Source organism: Chelonoidis abingdonii, chromosome 6 (assembly GCF_003597395.2).
Source record: "Chelonoidis abingdonii isolate Lonesome George chromosome 6, CheloAbing_2.0, whole genome shotgun sequence".
NCBI lineage: Eukaryota > Metazoa > Chordata > Testudines > Testudinidae > Chelonoidis > Chelonoidis abingdonii.
This window is the reverse complement of record NC_133774.1, coordinates 28,816,366-28,837,050: the sequence shown is the minus strand read 5'-3', so window position 1 is coordinate 28,837,050 and position 20,685 is coordinate 28,816,366. Positions and strand designations below refer to the sequence as shown.

The 20,685-nt window shown below is 41.9% G+C and overlaps 1 protein-coding gene across 1 annotated transcript in view; it reads left to right on the top strand.

The window, feature by feature from the left end:
* The window catches only part of RICTOR (RPTOR independent companion of MTOR complex 2), a 194,734-nt gene that overhangs the window by 80,810 nt on the left and 93,239 nt on the right, over positions 1-20,685 (top strand). Inside the window, exons 6-7 of the mRNA XM_075067463.1 lie at positions 457-588; positions 3,090-3,153. Of these exons, the coding sequence (XP_074923564.1) occupies positions 457-588; positions 3,090-3,153 (196 nt within the window). The remainder of the gene's footprint in view (positions 1-456; positions 589-3,089; positions 3,154-20,685) is intronic.

Sequence of the window (20,685 nt, the reverse complement as noted above, 5' to 3'; positions counted from 1 at the left end):
AATTTTTTTTTAAAGTAGCATCTGTGCCATCTTTGTGTATTTTACTTCCTTTGCTTCTAACTCAAGGGATTTATTGATTAACCTTACCACTTTTTATTAAAATTTCCCTTTCCAAAGTATCAGTTTTCTGATATATTTCACTTAGCAAATAATATTATATGACCTGCTTTCAAAGATTCATCTTAAGTCTGGGAGTCTTCAAACTTCTATGTGGGAGGTAGTGACAAAATCAAAAATCTCAATGTACTGTCTACACCTGCTGGCTGAGAGGTGCTTTACCCAAGTGACTGGTCTGGCATAGATCTCAAAGGAAGAAAATTAATAAGGTAAGGAAAATTTCCCTTTACATTTAAATTTTAACTTATTTTCATGTCGGTAAACAGCATCTGTCCCTCAAATGGGGAGCTCTATTAGTTGCTATATAATTTGTTTTCCCACTTATTTTTTCCATTGTAGTTTGCGATTAGCTTTACTGAACGAAGCAAAAGAGGTGCGAGCAGCAGGGTTGCGAGCCCTTCGCTATCTCATCCGAGACTCCAGTATTCTACAAAAGGTGCTAAAATTGAAAGTGGATTACTTGATAGCTAGGTAATTTTCCTAGATGATTACATTACAATAACTTTTTTTTCATTTTCTCATCTTTGACTGGTTGTGGGGTGTGTGTGGAAATGACTATCTTAATATGCTCTGTAAATGTTGATTCTTGATATTCTAAGGCAGGGGTCGGCAACCTATGGCACGCGTGCCAAAGACAGCACGTGAACCAATTTTCAGTGTCACACTGGAGCCTGCCGGGACTCCAGTATGCCATTAAAAATCCTGCCCAGCCTGGCGCGCTCTCCTCTACCCTCCACTTCCCCCGCGGGGGCAGGGAGCAGAAGCATAGCCGTGCGCACGGGATGAGCAAATGGCCCCACTTCCCCGGCATTGCAAGCCGCAGGGTCCGCGCTCTCGGGCCGAGCACAGCAAACTGCCGGCCCCTCCTCCGTCTTCTCCTCTCCCCTGGAGCCCTGCTGCCACGCGCAGCGCTCTGGGGGTTGGGGCTGTGCACTCCCGCGGGGCAGCGTTTGGCTCCGCGGGAAGGCACAAACACTCCCCACTCAACTGGAGCTCTGCCACCGCCGCACGCAGTGCTCTGAGGGGCGGGGCTGTGTGCTCCCATGGAGCAGTGTATCTAGCTCTGTGTGGAGCCTCATGGTAAGGGGCCCAGGGCTGGGGGGGTTGAATAAGGGGTGGGGGCAGTCAGGGGACAGGGAGCAGGGTCGGTTGGATGGGGGGGTGGGATCCCGGGGGTGATGGTTAGGGGCGGGGGTCTCTGCAGGGGGCAGTCAGGAAGAAGGAGGGGTTGGATGGGGCATGGGAGTCCCAGGGTTTGTGAGGGGGCAGGGAGCAAGGAGGGTACTGAGGGGGCAGTTAAGGTGGGGGGGCTCTGGAGGGGCTGGTCAGGGGACAAGGAGCTGGGGGGGTTGTATGAGTTGGGAGTTCTGGGGGCCCTGTCAGGAGACCGTAGTGTGGAGAGGGGTTGGGGCAGTCTGGGAGCAGGGTGGGCTTGGATAGGCATGGGAGTCCCAGGGGTCTGGCTAGGGACGGGGGTGTGGATAAGGGTTGGGGCAATCAGAGGACAGGTAGGGGATAGGGTCCAGTCTGGGGACAAAGAACAGGGAGGCTTAGATGGGGGTGGGTCCTGGGGGGCAGTTGTCCCAGATGGGGGTAGTCAGGGGACAAGGAGCAGAGGGGTTGGGAGTTCTTCGGGGGCCAGTCACCCAGCCCTCTCCCCTGAACCCTTACCCCTGACCCCCTACACACCATGCCCTCTGCCCTGAGCCCCCCACACACCCCGGCCCCTGCCCTGAGCCCTGTACCTCCCTCATACATACCCAGACCTCTGCTTGACTCTATCTCGCCCTACAGCCCCTGCCCTGACTTCAGCCCTCTGCCCCAAGCCCTCTGGGCGCCGGCCGCCGGCCCCGCACAGCCCGCTGCTGGTCTGGGGGTTCTGGCTGCTGGACCCTTGCCAGCTGGGGTCCCGGCCGCAGGCATCACTCAGCACACTGCCGGTCTAGGTGAACAGAACCCCAGACCAGCAGTGGGCTAGGCGGGCTGGCAGTGTAAGTTCAACATTTTAATTTCATTTTGAATGAAGCTTCTTAAACATTTTGAAAACCTTGTTTATTTTACAATACAACACTTGTTTAGTTATATAATATAGAGACATAGAGAGAGACCTTCTAAAAAACATTAAAATGTATTACCGGCATGCGAAACCTTAAATTAGAGTGAATAAATGAAGACTCGGCCCACCGCTTCTGAAAGGTTGCCGACCCTTGTTCTAAGGTATTTTTTTATTTTGGGAAACTTTCTTTAAAAAAAAAAAATTATACGAGAATGCCAACCAAATCCAAAGAGAATTCTATCATGTGAAATGATATCATGAGGAAGTAAAAGTGTGTGTGTGGGAGAGGAAATAAACTTGTTTCTAAAAATCAGCTTAATCTGATCCTGAACTCTGAATTAACCATAATTCTATGACATGACTACAAGTCAGAAGTAAGATTGTTTGGGTACCTTAACTATGTTTCCATACCTTAACATGTTTGGATTTCTTTACAGTTTAACTGTAACTCTGAATTTCCATGTTTGTTTTGGGGATAGTTACTCTCAATCCTAATGCCATTTAATGTAGTTTGTTTTGTCTGGAAATAGGATGAGATTGATGATATGGTATATTAAAATATGTTATTGGTACTCCTCTGAAATGACTAGCAGTTCTCCAGGCATCTCAGAACAACTAAGACCTTTATATCTCACCACAGCGTTGTGTAAATGTATGTATGTAAGAAAATTGTTTTAATGATCCTTCATCTGTAGTAAAGATTATTATTATTGAAGAAAAAACACAAACTAGAGTTCTGTAACCAGTCATGATCCATGTGCTCTCTGAAAACTAGAATTTCTGGACAGTAAGTTGTGTTAATAGTATTCATTCAATCTCTTGAATAGTAGCACCAAGGTGTTAATAGTTAGAGTGGAAGTTACCCTTATTCCTATCTACAGACCACATTTTTTATTTAACTTTTGTTTTATTTTAGGTGCATTGACATACAGCAAAGTAATGAAGTAGAGAGAACACAAGCACTTCGATTAGTGAGAAAGGTAAAAATTTAACTGTGTATTCTCATTTTGACTACATCAGTAGCCAAGCCAGTCAGTCATATTGACTCTAGAACTGTCTCATCAACAGTCCATCTTTGGACAGCCTCCGGTTCCCTATCTCATTTTACGTTGGCAACATATTTGTCTGCTGAAGAGCCATTGTCATGGCTGTTGTCTAAAGAAAAAAGGAAAGGTACTAGATGAGACATGGCTTGATTTTTCATCTTTTGCTATTGACAACCTTCCCTTGAGTGAGGAGAGGGAGTCCCACAGAATACACCTGTTTTGGATAGGGATTGGGCAGGAACTTTGACTCTCTTGATATCACCCTAAAGAGACCCAGTCCTCTACAGAGGGTAAGACAGCCCAGGAAAAACAATGTAAGTCTGGTGTGCTGGTTTAGGCCTTCCAATGTTACTTTTCTAGATGGACAGTCATGGATAGAGGAGCTTGTGACTCTGCCCTGTAAGAATGATGGCCCCCTTCTTTAGAATCCTCTGACTCTAAGGATTACTCCATAACTTTATTTGATGCCTTTCTCAGGGCTGCAAAAGGACCTAGTCAATCTGAGCTAGCTACTATACTGGTCAGTCCTGCCCTCAAATGCATGAGATATGTAGGGCTATAGCTAGTACCTGTAATTCCCTCCAGAGTACTTGACACTTGTAGACTAGTCACAGATGATGAGGTCTTCATTCTGGCATAAGGTACTCTGCCTTTGACTGGATCTGAGTGTTCTGCATTCAGCTCCTACTCCTCTAGTCAGCATCAACATCATAGAAACAGAACGAAGGTTTACCTAAAGACTCAGTTGAGGTTTGGAGCAGTTCCAAAGGGTGGTTTCCACAGGAACACAGAGTTCAGAATGACTGATTTTCCTGTGTTTGTGTAGTTTGAAAATATCTGTGACACTAAAATTTAGACTCCATTTTAAGAGAGCCTTTGTTGTTGATCACGTGTATCTCAGTTGTAGCATTCATAGCTCTTACAGACAAGCCTTATGTTCTTGGGTAAAACAACTTTGTCTCAAAGAATAAGGAAAAAAGCAAATGTTCCTTAGGATAACAGTGACTTTTTCCTTCACTGGATTCTCTGATATGGACAAAAGTCACAATCCAGCTAAATGAAGACCTTCCATAATCTAGACAAGTACAATCTGGGTTCAGATCAATACATGGAATGGACACTATTAATAGTGCTAATAGATAGTCTCTTGTTGATGGGTGGAGCACAGGCATCCATTCTCATATTTCTTCACCTCTCTTCCACATTTGATAGTTGATCAAGAAATGCCACTGGAGTGCAGAGGAACACTCAAGTTGCTTTAGTCCATCCTACAATGCACCCAAAGGATAGTGATAGAAAATTATTTCTTTCACAACTAGAACTTACACTTTCATTGTCACACAAGGGCTATTCTCCTACAGTCCTGTTTAACAACTATTAGAACTGGTGAATTATCATGGACTTACATGCCAACAGGACGTAGACAAGGCACAGCTTTTTACCTTCTATGTCACAGCATATAACAAAGCTGTCACCAAGTTTGTGCAATGTTTGGTCAAAATCAGAACACAAATGAAGGACAGCTAGTTGACAGCTCTATAAGATGGATGCAAAGGAAATGTCTTTGAGGAATGTGTAGCCATGATATAGTCTCCTTTGGTTGAAGATACACAACCACAATTAATCAGTTCAGTCCCTACTTTGAGTGCCACTGGATTCCTCTGTAATGCTAAGCCCTTGTACAGCAACATTGGTGAGCAATGTTTCCTAAGATCTCTGGCTGACAAGGATACTGTGTCCTATCCTGGGAGGAAAATGACCTGGCCTCAGTAATACACACCATGGTCACCTCCTGGCTGGATTACAACAGTGCAATATTCCAGGGCATGAAGAAGTCAGCCCTTAGGAAACTCCAGCTAATAAAGAACACTGCAACATATCTGTGAAGTACGTTAGCATCTTATAGTCAAATTCAGTGCCTTGGTCCTTCTCTTCAAGGTATTCAATGTTTTGGGTCCAGGATACCTAAAAGATTTTCTAAAGCTCCAAGACAAGGACCACAGCTGTGCTTCCCCACAGTGAAGTTGTTTGTTGCTTTCTCTGGAGCCAATCAGATACTGGAATGGGTTCCCTCTGAATCTCAGAACCACCAAAGAATTCACCACTTTCTGCTCCAGGTTCAAGGTGTACTTCAACCTTGTCTTCAATAACAATAAAAAAAGATCATAGCACTAAAGATATAAAATAAAACTTCAAAATTAAAAATTAAATAAAATATAGGAAGGGAAAACCACATATGTATGATGATAATTGTGTTGCTTTGTGTTTCTGGAAGGTATTCGTATCTCAGTGATGAGACTGGTATAAAATCCAGAATAGAATAGGAGACAGAAAGAAAAACATCTTCATTGTGAACCATTATAAACTTTCCTTTTTATCCCAGCTTTTAGCTTCATGGCTGGCCTTGGCACAAGCATTCTTTTTCTCCTGTGCCTGTACCCGTTGGAGGGCTTTCATGCTAGATACTTGCCATCTCCAAACAGATCTGGCAGCCAGTTTCCCACTGGGAACTTTGAAGCTCATGTAGAAATTGTCTTCAGTGTTGGGTCTCTGAAGAGAGCATTGCAGAGCAGCTCTGTAAAACGCTTCTTCATATCTAACAGAATCTTGGATCATTTTCTCTCCTGGATAATTCAAAAAGGAGACTATTCTATTTCAGACCTACAGATATAGGTCAAGATAAGGTAATTTCAATGTGACCCCTTACTCTTTAAAGGAGAGATGCTTTTTTTTAAGACTCCACATTTGGCGTTCTTCTTGACAACGCCTCCTGGCTGCTTCCAAGAAGCTCTCATTTACCTATCTCTGATCTTTCAGAGGCCTAAATTTATGTATATCTGCATTAAAATAAATACAGTAAATGTCAGCTGAACTCTGCAATAAAACATTAGAAATCGATTTAACAGAAGATTTATTTAACAGAAGATCTTTTCCTTTCCATCTTCTAAAAACAGAAAGAAACCCCAGAAGTAAAGCAGCCTTAATTTTAAGAGATTGTGTTTGCACTCTCCCAACATGATAAATGAGTGTAATACCTATCCTGTCAGTACAAGACCAGGAGGGGCTATTTTGTAAAAGTGATTAGTCCCACCCACTATTGCTAATTAATTCTTGTTGTTTTGTACCATTACATTAAATGAAAGGCTCAGTATGTATATGGGTGCCTGAGGAATTTGGGGTTTTTCTCTAAAGTCCGGTATTAAAGAGCTTCCTGTTTTGCGGGTAAGAGTATCATGGTATGACAAGCTGTAGTTTCTTAAAAACATCTTACAAAAATAAACTTGTTTTGTATGTTTAAATCTGTCTGTGTAACATTAGTGACTTCTCATTGAATAACGACCTGCAAAGGAAGCAAACTAAGCTTGTTCACTTTTTTGCTGCTTTATGTGAAACCTAAAGAAGGCCTGAAATGTATGTAAAGTAAATAAAGATTAAGAAAAGGGGTTCTGTTTGCTTTTTTAAATTTTAGAAATATGAAGGATACTAAGCCTGGTGTATGGGGTTTTAATGGAAGAATTATTGGAAGTTCCCGTGTGTATATTGGGAGAGTTTTCTATTTAAAGATAGTGTATCTTTATAGAACTGGTTCACTACATAATTCATCTTTTTGATAGGACAGACTCCTGGGAACACATTATACTATATTTACGTATAGGCTCCTCAAAGAAGAAACAAAATTCATACTGTCCCTAGGAGATAAGCTATCTTGAGGCAAAACCAGGTCTCTGTTTTCCTTAGAGCTCACAGCAAGGGCTTGTTCTTCAGATCAAATTCTCAGACTAGTAGAAAGATGAGTCTCATACAATTGTATAAAAATTGGCCAGATTCATGATCTGCCTGATATTCAGCAGAGGAAATTCCGCACCTAAGGGTTCTCTGTGCAAGATAATTTCATCCTGTCCACGAATTCCAACTCATTTAAATATATATGTGAATAGGGCCCAGATATTACATAGAGAGGCACCATAGAAAATATATGTAGTAATAACAAATGTGCTAACTTTTTGCCTAATATAGTAGCGCAAACAAACAAGATGCTGTTCTCTACAAGAATATGTTGTGCTGTTCATTGAATGTATTAAAGTGATAGTTTCCTTTTAATGTCAAAGTACATTGCAAACCTGGAGGAAAGCTCAAGAGCAGGAGGCAAAATGAAACAGCCTATAAAGCTCCCTGTAGAGTACTTTATATGTACTTACTTCCTTGCCATGCTCTTTTGAATTAACATCAGCTGAATTAACTGTGCTGAGATTGTCTAAATTTTACTGCTAGCTGATTTTTGTTTTTTTTAATCTGAGCATTTTACTTAAATGTGATGGCTAGATAGTCATCTGAGACTCTCTTGTTGCATCACTGCACTTCTTTATAAAGTATATCCTTCTGTTACGAGGGGTCCTCAGTCTACTTTTGGTGCAGTGCTGGAATTATTATTTATGCAGGATATTACCATGACACTAATTTAATCATAAATTCCTTTATTAAATTCAAATTATATTTACAATTGCTGTAAACATATCTATCAGCCTAAAAATAAGCAGTCACTACACCCAGTACAGTAATAAAGTATTCATAAGCATGCGATCAGTTTACTTACAAATAAGCCAGACCTAGAGATGACCATCTCATTCTGGCCTTCCTCCAGTATGATCAGGTAGAGTCTGGCAAAGAATGGGGTATTTTCCATACTATCCACAAACCATAAAGCAGATACTACTTTTTAAAGCAAACTTAAGCTAACTTTAATTAACTATTCCTATATTACCCCCTTTAAAACCATACACACCATGTGGGTTTTACTACACTTAAGCATTTCAGACATTTTTTTTATTTTGCAACATTTTGTACAACTAATAAACTTGACAAATACAAAATCAAAGTAAGTTATCATATTCACATTGATAACTACCAAAGCTTTGAATGACCATCTTCACCAGGGATGTAATCTCACTTTGCATGTGTGTTCCCACCAGGAAGGACTAGTTTAACTACCAAATTCTCTGTTCCTGTCTATTTACAATTTTAAGTTCCAAGATCAAGGGTGGCATAGGATTCCCAAACTTGGGTACTGCTTTTCAAGCATTCTACTGTAATATGACTTCAGTGTGTAATTCAGTTACAATATGAAAAATGGGCATGGGATGTAAGGTCTTTTCATTGATCCCCATGGTGAATTTTGGTGTGGAAACAAAACATTGGCCAATCAGAATAACAATCTTTGGATCCATACCAACAGTGATTATTTCCAGCCACCATGCAACATTTACCATTCCCAGCATAAGTGGCTTATACTTCACCAGTTCCCCAGCATCTCAACCGTACCGTGAAGTTTGGAGATTGTTCCCCTAGAGAGAACCCACATGCTGGCAACTCTGTAAAATGTTATATCTTCACATGTGAGTGTCCCCTAGGTGCAAGCAACAGGAGAAGTCCGGGCTTTTCAGACCCTGTTGTTATCTTGCCACAGTATTTGAGAAGGAGAACAAACTTCTCAAACCTTATTGGCTTCAGTGTCTTCTAGTACGCCTTCGTAGTATTTTAAAATTGGTTTGACTAAGCTGGTATTTTGCAGTTACTGGTATGAATAGTCTGAATGGTGTAAAACAACAACACCAACTTCCTTCCTCCCCCCCCCCCCCCCCAAAAAAAAAGAAAAAAAAAACCACCACCACCACCAAAACCTTTCATGGGTCCAATATCATGGGAGTTAATTGTGGAAAGGAGATATAGGGCTCCTTATCCCAATCAATATGATCTCTGCCATACCAAGTTTTCAATTTCTCTGTGGATAAAGAGGGCAATGTACCTTGTTGTGTATCAATGAGTGGCTTTGATTTTTCTCTAGTGCATACCCACCATACACAGGATATGTTATGGCTATTGCCCCGCTTTGATGATCCTCACTGGTTTGGTTGATTTTAATTTACTGTAAGCTGTGCTTCCTTAAATAAATTAACTGTTAAGGGGTAGCTCAGTGGTTTGAGCATTGGCCTGCTAAACCCAGGGTTATGAGTTCAATTCTTGAGAGGGCCACTTAAGGATCTGGGGCAAAATCAGTATTTGGTCCTGCTAGAGAAGGCAGGGGGCTGCACTTGATGACCTGTCAGGGTCCCTTCCAGTTCTATGAGATAGGTATATCTCCATATATTTATACTGCGCATATTATATGCATTCAGAAGTTCTTGATTAACTAGTTCTTTGCTCATTCAATTGGGTTTAGTATGTCTGCAGCCAGCTTGTATTGGAATGCTCAGTCATGTTCCCACAGGGTCTTAATGTCTAACAGGTCCAGGTTTCAGACTGATGCTCCGGGTCTACATGACCCTGGTAAGTCACTGGCAGATAGGGCTCTGTCAGCATCTCTTTTGAATTGATTTGGGTGCCTTTACCTCTGCATGTCTATCAACAAAGTCTTTACAATAGTCTTTTATAATTTGCCATACAATTGGCCAAGCTCTGGTGGGCGTAATTCTTTTGGCAAATGCAATGAAATCAAGCTGAACAACACAGGTATATATATAAATTGAACATCATTGGACAGCACTTCTTTAAGGGACTATAATGCCAGTCCATTACTGGGTCATACCTCTACCTTGGGGCATTCTTTTTCTTTTTTTTTCCCTGTCCTCTGTTGTATGGTATTTGTGCCACCCTTATTTCTACTGTCTCTGATTCTCAAGAGTACATATTGATAATATCTTATTTGATTAAAATTTACAAAACATGTATAATGCTCCTCATGTCTAACATACACATATGGAAAATTGAAGGTACTGTGCCAGTACTAGCTTTTTTGTATTATATAGTAGGAGCCTCTTAATTTAGGTGGTGGAAATGGTGTTTTTCAAAGGTTAACTGTACCAGCACTCTGTCCCCTACTTGCTAGTCTACATTTTGGGCTTGTCAGATAAAGTATGCCCTCATTTTTGACATGATCCTGCTGTGCACTAGACACATAAATTGTAATTTTTTTCCCCATCTGTCTTACCATTGTTCTGTGACCAACCCTTCCTTCATTAGGGTTGGCACAGGAACCGTGAACAAATGTTCTGGGAGCCTCATTTCTCTGCCTGTTATAGCAGTAAAAGGAGACACACTGGTTTTATTTTGGGTTCGCATTAAAGTCAGAAGAGTCATAGGCAATTATTTCATCCAGTCTTTGCCTGATTCACACACAGTCTTCTTTAGCGTTGTTTTGACTGTTCTGTTTGTGCTTTCCACCAAGCCAGGAGCACATGGCTGAAAAATTATGTGAAATTTTTGTTCTATTCCCAGCATAATGCAAGCATCTTTCATCACCTTCCCTGTGAATGTTGTTCCCTGGTCTCTGTCTCTGGATCATTCCCCACTTGGAAAAGACATGCTCTGCTAATAGTTTTGCTGTAACAGGAGCAGGTGACTTCTCCAATAGGCAACGCTTCTATCTATTTAGTAAAGACATCAACAATTACAAGTAGATATTGGTCTGCTGCCTCTTGTGTGGAATAACTCCCCAGCATGGTTAATCTGCAGCCTTTCCCAAGGAATCCTGAGGTGCTGTGCCTGCATAAATCCATATTTTGTTTTCCCTGGTGAATTGCTTTTAGCACCAAATAAGACAATTAATTATTAACATGATTTATAAACATTTTTTTTATAATCCAGCCACTTTAATCTGTCACTGATAAGTGGCATCGGCATTTTGATGGTCCCCCACTGGTGCACCGTGCACAGATCTTAGTATTTCTCTGTCAGGGAGCTGTGGTAGAATTCAGACCAGGTAAAGTAAATCATCTCCTTCAGTGAGCAACAAGGAGCAGTTTACCATTTAAGTGGTTTAACTCCCCATGTAATAATACTTTTTTTGTTTAAGAGCAGATACTTCTGGATCAGATTCTTGTAATATTGTTAAATCAATGTTTTTTGCTTGTGCTCAAGTGGTAACACCACAGACTGGATAATCATGAGTGGGACCTATACTGGAGCTCCACTAACAGCAGCTTCATCCACCCTGTAGTTTTTCCTGCTCACTTCCCCATGACTGGAATGAGCTTTTACCTTAAGCACATATACCACTGAGTTACCCAATTTATTTGCTAGTTCCCATACACAGAACAAAATGGCTTAATAGTGTAAAGGCTTTTCATCTGTACTGCAAAATAAATTCCTACTCCAGCAAGGGAGATATGTTGTCAAAGCATCACAGATGCACTGAGAGTCTGAACGTGTTAACCCGCTGGTGCTTGTCCTTTTATTACCGAGTGATGATACCTCTGCTACAGCAGCCACTTAGCATACTGGGTTGAGGTGTGTACTACACCTGTACTGCACGTGTTCAACCTGAACTGAAGGTGCCCAAACCACGCCTCTTATGACTGGGGTCCCTATTTTGGTGATAGGATGATCCATCAACATGTGTTGTCAGACCTTCAGAGTGAAGCCATTCAGAATTTAAATTATATACTGTACATGAGATAAAATGGTTAGAGGGCCCCTTTTCTAAAATACTTGCGTGGATTACCACAAGTAACAGTCTTGCAGGCAAAGATGAGGGTTGTTAAAGATGACAGACTTCAATTTGGTGCTCTTCCATCAAAAAGGACCACCGTGTCAATCTAGGATTAGTCTGGTAAAATCAGAGTTGATATAGTGTCAAAAAATACTAAAGGAGTATGAGCAGTGTGCAGTTTTGTGTCCCTGAATCCCATCAGATATCTAAAATGTGTCACATGGTGTATACTACTTTCCAGCTCCATTCAGTATCCTGGAAGCATAAGCAATAGGTTTTTCTCTGTCATGATAGTCCTAAATTAACACAGTTGAAATGGCTGTGTCCCTGTTTGCGACAAACAATCCAAAAGGTTTTGCATAATTTGGAGTGCTAAGAACTGGAACTTTTGTTAAAGCCTCTTTTAACTTATATGCTGCAGGGAGAGGTGTCCGTTCCCATGCTAGTTTTCTGCAGGAGCTGGTAGAGAGGTGCAGCGATTGCTGTGTAGTCAGATAAGAAATCCTGACGAAAGGCTGCCCTGCCCAGTGAGACAGCGGCACTCTTTCTGTGTTAGGGAAGGGCAGCTCCAAAATCAGTTCAACCTTTTGTTTTTCTGGCGCTTGCTGGCCAGGATGCAGGGTTAGTTCCAGGAAGGAAACTTCCTGCAAACAGATTTCTAGTACGTTTTAAATGGTTTTCCCTATCAGAAGTATGCACCAGAATATCATCTGCATATTATGCAGCATTTTCTTAATAGGTTTAGCCCTAAACCATTAGTGGGATTTGTTTTAAATCTGGGACATTTCAATCTATTAAACAATTTCTTAGTTTTTGTACTGTTATTCTTTTCCACTTACAAAACATCAGTGTATAGATTTTTACTCCCTAATAACATTTGCTTCACAGTTAATCATACCTTTTGTAGTTTAATTTCTATTTGCTATTGCATTATATTAACCATATCAATTTCCACATGAAGTGTAACTTTTTATGCTTTAATAAGGGTACATGGAAACTTTTTAAGTGACTGATTACTCAGAGCCACCTTAAGGGTCAATCTTCCTAACATTGCTTCTCTTGTGCACCTTCCCCCTGCTGTTTCTTAATAGGTGCACTTTGTTTAGTTTTTCATTCTTTTCCTGCAATGCTTTTAGCTGCTGTTTTATTACTGAAAAAGGATCTCTCCCCATTATCCTGGTTCTGGCTGGCCATGCCACAGTTCTGACCATGTCCTCTGGTCCTCCATTTAAAAATATATTGAACTTTAACCCCTTGGATACCTCAATGCTTTTATAAATGCTAAATAAGAAAACTGCATGACACTAGATGCCTGTGTTTGGCAAAACATCTCCCCTTTGCAACTTTGAATGAAAGATTTGGCTAGATGATTAGTGGAATTTTTTTTTAAAGACAATTTATTTCACACACTTTTTTTAGATTGGTGTTTTTTTAAATTCTGAGGTCCATTGCTATCCTGTAAACAGTTTATTATGAAAAACCAAATAAATGCTTTAAATTTGCTCAGCTTACTCTTACCAACTGAGCCTCAGAACCTTCTTTCTTAAAATGGTTTTACCTTTGCAAATTGCAATTTATGAGCAGATGATACATTTAAGTTGCTCACATTTCTAAACTGCAATTTTATTTTTATATTTATGGTTTGCCTGTAAAAACTTTCCCAAGATAACTTTTTGGGCCTGGGCTCTAATTGCTGAATCCTAGCAATATTTTGTTTTACTTTCATTTTCACTCCCTTATTTTCCTCAGTGTTGCAGCTATCTGTGACTTTAGTAAGCTTTATTTACACTTACATTTTTCTTTTTCTGACAGGCAGTATTTCTGTTTTAATTTACTAAGTGTTGTCCCCAATCTGTTATTTGAGCTGATCAGCACCCCTTATGTTGCTCTTAATAATCTTTCTGCACAACTGTACGTAGGTTATGTCTCCTTTAGCATATTTGGAAGTAGTCAAGCTGTATAGAAATCCCTATTTCCTTTTCAGTGATTTTTGACTAAATCATCCATAGTCAAATGATATTGTCTCTCTGCATGCAGTAGTCATTTACAATTGATTATTTTCAGACCATTCCTTTGGGAGAAGGGCCCGTTTTCCTTCAGAGCATCTGTAAAGGCTACTGCAGAAAAAGTATAGTGGGGGTACTCTCACTACCTTACCAGCCCTTTGCATGATTTGACTACCAGGTTTCCATTGAGCGTGACTGTGTACTGGAATTGTATTGCATTGCCATAAGTTAGTTTCATTATTAAATCAACCTTTTAACACTTGAACATACCCATTAACACTTCTGTTTCCATTGTTAACACTTCTGCAAACCTCGACTGTTTAGTTCCCTCCAAAATTTGCAGCATTCATTTGTTCAAAAGCTACTTTTTTAACTCCTCACTCTCTCCCCTTAAAAATCACTTGTTTATCTCCCAAAATGACACATTCATCAACTGACTTCTCTCAGCGGCTCTGAGCTTATTTTTGTGCTTTTTGCGCTCATTCTTCAAGGTGGTGCACTTTGAATTCAAAGACTAGCTTGATCTGCACTGTAGAGTTAGGTCAGTGTAAAGCAGCTTAAGTGTGTCTGTCTACACTATAGTCTTGTTCCCCAAAAGGTGTAGGGTGTATGTTGGTGTAGTTAGGGTGATGCAGTGTCCATGTAGACACTGTGTTACTTAACATCAGCTGTTGACTAAAATTCTTTTCAATTTCACGGCTCCAAAATGGAGCCGTGAAATTGATAAGAAAGGCTGGTAGGTTCCCTGCTGTGAACCACATGCCTGGCTCACAGCTCATGCTGTCACCCTTGGGTGGGTGGGGGGCTCCAACTAGAGTCCGGCTGCCCATTCCCAGGCACTGCTACCCAGGCTCTCCACTCCTGGCAGGGAGCCCTGCTCCCCCCAGCTCCCTGCTCCCAGCCAGGCTGCTGCCTGGGCTCCCTACTCTGAACACAGCTGCCGTATGCTGAGAGCCAGGCCTTCCAGCTCCCCACAGAGCTCCCAGAGTGCAGCTGCTCTGAGAGGAGACAATAGCAGCATGAAATTGTGCCTGGGGGGGCTCACAGCTAGGGCTGTCACCCTGTGGGGCTGTCCAGCTGTGAGCCCCGCATGGCTGCTATTTTTCCACAGTGCCCCACTTCAGTCACTGCAAGCACTCTTGGTGAGGAGATGCTCCAACAGCAGAAGGAGGGTAGTGTGGACACCAGCAGCTGATTGACTGCGATGGAAGGTCGACCTAAATTAAGCCGACGTAATTTTATAGTGTAGACGTGCCCTTAGCCACCAAATACTATCCCTATAACACAGCTGCCTTTGTCTGTGCTTTCTTTACCTTGGGATTGTTTAAGAAGGCAGTATTAATAATGGTCTCCCGTGGTCTTATTCTTTAAAATTTCAGTGGTATTCAATGGATCTCTGCCGTGCTTTGCCAAGAAGCTTTCCATATAGGTATCCAAGGTACATTCCATTTTTCTTTTGCTGGTGATTTTTACTTTAGGAGAGAAATTATAATGGCTCCAGAGGATAAGTCTCTACACTTTACCCTGGGGGTTTAGAGCAGCTGAAATTAATGTTGGTGGAAGTCCCTTAATGGTTGCTAGAATGTTGGAATTATTATTTATGAAAGGTATTACTACAACACTAATTTAACCATAAATTACTTTGTTAAATCCAAAGGCCAAATGGTATTTATAGAATTGCTGTAGATATATCTGTCTGCCTGAAAACAAGCAGTCACTGTATCCAGTACAGTAACAAAGTATTCATTAGCATGTGAGCAGTACACTTACAAACTGGCCACACTGAAAGATGATCATCTCATTCAGACATGCCCCAGCGCAGTGGCTCTCAAACTTTTTTACATGTGACCTTTCACATAGCAATCCTCCGAGTGTGACTCCCCACCTTATATTAAAAACACTTGTTATACATTTAATACCATTATAAATGCTGGAGGCAAAGCAGGGTTTAGGGTGGAGGTTGACAGCGCACAACCCCCCATTTAATAACCTCGTGACCCCCTGAGGGGTCCCAACCCCCAGTTCGAGAACCCCTGCCCTAGCCTGATTAGGTAGAGTCTGACAAAGAACCTTAAAATTCATAGCTCTCTTTATACACCTCAGCTAACTTGCAAGCTTTTGCAAAAACTCAGTTTGAAGCTGCTCATCCTTGCTATTTTCCTTCTTCCAAGTCCTTCCTTTCTCCACAGCCCTTTTGCTTGTTTCTTTTAAGACTGTTTTCCCGTATCTTATTTCTGCAGCCTTTCATATTGTCAGTTACTTTTGAACTGTATGTCTTTCCCACATTGTAAGCAATATTGCTTATTTTTCTCATAACATTCTTTTACTTGCTGATTGAGGTCTTTTCTGTATTTGCCACAAACCATAAAGCAGATATTTTCTTAATTAAAGTTAGCTTAAGTTTGCCTATCCCTATTTGCCATATAGTACTATATATGTATTTAAAAGGCCCTGTGTACTTATGTAGTGTGTTAGACCTAAAGTTTGTGACACAGCCCCACAGATTATATAGCAGAGTTGAATTGTGTTGCAGTATTTGGGAGAACAGCTTAATTAAAGCAGGATTTATGAGCTTCACTTGGTAGCCACCTCCATCTAACTCCAGGAGTACTGTAGTCCCTTCTGTTGCTGACTGCTCTTTCTACTTCAGTTTGCAACACAGTCTCCCTTCCTATGGGCCTTAGTAGCTCCGCAAGATGGGAGGCCCATTCCTGCAGTTCAGCGGCTGAGTAGCTGTCAAGTGGCTGTCATGCAGAGCTCCTAAGTCCTAAAAGAAGGAAGTAGCTTGAAAGGCCTTGTCTATGCTACACAGTTTTGTCAATGCAAGTTAAGCCGACAGTTAAAAACTGGTGTATGAACATGCACAAGCAATGTAATTACAATGGTCCTCCTGTTGGCAGAGCATGTTTACAGTTGGTGCTCTAGCATCGACAGTGAGAGCAGTGCACTGTGGATAGCTATCCCACTGTGCTACTTGCCATCTTCTGCAGCTAGGAGTTGTGGCAAGGCAGAGTGGATCGTAGTGCAGCGTGGGTGTGGGCTCAACGTCCCATGATGCAGTTCTTTCCATCCCAGCATTCCATGGGCTTCCGACTGCATTTTGTAGCATTTTTAGGTGGCTCCTGCTTACTGTGTGCATGCCTTCTCTGGGTGAAAGGATGGATCCTACACGGTTCTTTACTGTTGTATTCATAACAGTGAACACATCTTGGATGCTCATGCAGTGTATCTTGAGCTCCCAGTCTGAACAGGAATCAAGAGTTGCCTGACCTGCTGTGTGCCATGGAAAGAAACAACACCAGATAACTTTTGGCATTCACGGAGTAGCTGCAAACAGAGGACCGTCACTTTTGGGCTCAGGAAATGAGCACAGAGTGGTGGAATTGCATTGTTATGCAGGTCCAGGATGATGAACAGTGGCTGCAGAGTTTTCAGTTGTGGAAAGCCACTTTCCAGGAACTGCTCAGCACTTGCCCCAGCACTGCGGTTCAAGGACACCAAAATGAGAGCTGCCCTCTTGGTGAAGAAGCTGGTGAATCCAGACTGCTATGTAGAAGCTGGTGAATCCAGACTGCTACTGGTTGGTCGTAAATCAATTTGGTGTCGGGAAGTCCATCTTGCTAAGGAAGACTGTGACTCTTGGCAATGTGCATGAAATATTGGATGGTTTTGCGGCAATGGGATTCCCTAACTGGGGTGCGGTGATAGATGGTACACACATTCAAATTTTGGCCCAGATTATTTTCATAGAATTAAAGAACTGGAAGGGATCTTGAAAGGTCATCTAGTCTAGTCCCCTGCACTTGTGGCAGGACTAATTCCTGACAGGTGTTTGTCTAACCTGCTCTTAAAAGTCACCAATGATGGAGATTCCACAACCTCCCTGGGCAATTTATTCCAGTGCTTAACCACCTTGACAGTTAGGAAGTGTTTCCTAATGTCCCACGTACACCCCCCTTGCTGCAGTTTAAGCCCATTGCTGCTTGTATTATCCTCAGAGGTTAAGAAAAACAGTTTTTCTTCCTCCTCCTTGTAACAACCTTTTACACACTTGAAAACTGTTATCGTGTTCCCTCTCAGTCTTCCCTTTTCCAGACTAAACAAACCCAGTTTTTTTCAATCTTCCCTCATAGGTCATGTTTTCTAGACCTTTAATCATTTTTGTTGCTCTTCTCTGGACTTGCTCCAGTTTGTCCACATCTTTCCTGAAATGTGGCACCCAGAACTGGACACAATACTCCAGTTGAGGTCTAATCAGAATGGAGTAGAGCGGAAGAATTACTTTTCGTATCTTGCTTACAACACTCCTACTAATACAGCCCAGACTGACGTTCGCTTTTTCTACAACAGTGTTACGCTGTTGACTCATATTTAGCTTGTGGTCCACTATGACCCCCAGATCCCTTTCCGCGGTACTTCTTCCTAGGCAGTCATTTCCCATTTTGTAGGTGTGCAACTGATTGTTCCTTCCTAAATGGAGTACTTAGCATTTGTGCTTACTGAGTTTCATGCTGTTTACTTCAGACCATTTCTCCAGTTTGTCCAGATTATTTTGATTTTTAATCTTATCCTCCAGAGCACTTACAACCTCTCCTAGCTTGGTATTGTTTACAGACTTTTTAAGTGTACTCTGTATGCCATTATCGAAATCGTTGATGAAGATATTGAACAGAACTGGACCCAGAACTGATCCCTGCGGGACCACACTCATTATGCCCTTCCAGCATGACTGTGAACCACTAACTACTCTCTGGGAACGGTTTTCCAACTAGTTTTGCACCCACCTTATAGTAGCTCCATCTAGGTTGCATTTCCCTAGTTTATTTATGAAACGGTCATGGGAGAAAGTATCAAAAACTTTACTGAAGTCAAGATATACCACGTCTACCACTCCCCCCTCCCCACATCCACAAGGCTTGTTACCCTGTCAAAGAAAGCTATCAGGTTGGTTTGACAGTATTTGTTCTTTACAAATCCATTCTGACTGTTACTTATCACCTTATTATCTTCTAGATGTTTGCACATTGATTGTTTAATTATTTGCTCCATTATCTTTCCAGGTACAGAAGTTAAGCTGACTGGTCTGTAACTTCTCGGGTTGTCCTTATTTCCCTTTTTATAGACGGGAAGAGGGCAAATATAGTGCCCATCTTCTAGATTCTCTCCCGTCTTCCAAAACTTCTCAAAGATAATTGCTAATGGCTCAGATATCTCCTCAGTCAGCTCCTTGAGTATTCTAGGATGCATTTCATCAGGCCCTAAGTAATTTTCCCTATTTTGCAATGAACTACATCAATAGAAAGGGGTACTTCTCTATGGTATTGCAGGCGCTTGTGGATCACGGTGGATGTTTCACTGACATTAATGTGGTATGGATCAGGAAGGTGCATGACACATGTATCTTCAGTAACACTGGCCTGTACGAAAAGCAGGAACTTTCTTTCCAGATCATAAGATTCCGGTGGGGAATGTTGAGATGCCCATACTAATCCTGGGAGACCCAGCATATCCTTTACTCCTATGGCTTATAAAGCCTTACATGGAAAACCTGAACAGCAGCAAGGCGTGCTTCAACAATAGGCTGAGCTAATGCAGAATGACTGTAGAATGTGCCTTTGGCAGATTAAAAGTACACTGACGGTGTCTTTATGGCAGGTTAGACACACATGACCAAAATATTCCTGTGGTCCTAGCAGCCTGCTGTGCACTCCATAATATTTGTGAGGCTAAGGGTAAAAAGCTCCCCCTGGGTGGGGTCTGAAAGTGGATTGCCTGGCTGCTGAATTTGAGCAGCCAGATACCAGGGCTACTGGAGGTGCACAACCGGGGGAGGGGGGAGAGGGGGGACTATTCGAATCAGGGAGGTTTTGAAGCAATATTTTGACAATGAGCATCAGTAATATGTTTTTCTATAAAGCACTCTACCATGCTTTACCTTGCCACCTTGCTTAAAAATTGTGATGATTCCTGACTGGGATTTGTAGTCAGCAAATGATTACACTGCTACTATATATTACTACCAGCAGCAACCACCGTCTGTAGGAGACAAAGAGTGGTTTAACAACACCAACAAGACTTGGTGGGAGGGGAGATAAGAGTGCAGAGTAGTGTAGGCTCTCATAGCTGTGTGTCCAGCTATCATTTTGGAAGCTGTACGAAAGGGTGGAGTGAATGGGGTTCCCAGATGTTCCGGGAAGTTGCAAAGAATGTGTGGGAGGAGTTTGGAGAGTGCATGGAAAGCACTTCTGTATCAGCTGCAGGGAGGGGCTAGCATGCATGTGTTCTGTCAGGAGAATGATTAGGCACTTCAGCATCTGTGTTTGCTTCTGCATCACTTTTATCATCTGTTCCTGGTCTTTTAAAATGCACTCCTCATTGTCCTCTGTCCTGTTTTTCTATTTCATATTTTTCCTTCAGGGTCTCTCTTCTCTTCTTGCAGTCTTTTTTTCAGCCTCTAAGGGATGGCACGCCTCTCAGAACATGTCCTCCTTGCTCTGCCTTGGTCACTTGATTATCTAGTGGAGGTGCTCTGCTGGTGTGTGAGGGGTTCCCTTGAAGGCCATATCTGCAGAAGCACAGGAAACAATACCCAGAAGCATGATTGTTAGTTAACTCATGGCACTGAATCATTATAGTAAAATACACCTCTTTTTTAAAACGTCTTAATTACTTTCTCTCTGTCCCTTGGCAAGCACACATCTCGGCAAGCACCCCAAAGATGATGAGTTCTCCCTGAGGGGGGAGAGGGGGATTGAGTTGAGAGCTCAAAATGGGGCAAAAGGTCTAGGTGTTTTTTTAAGGGGATCACTGCAGGAGACTAGGGCCAATATTGTAAATTCTGTCACCATTTTACACAGCAGGGATCACTGAAGCCAATACCTCACTCCTGAGGGTAAACAAGGATGCAAGGGTGCATCTCCTGCATGCGTACAGCTTCAGACCCAGTTCCTATGCTGCTTTGCCTTTGTGCCGCAT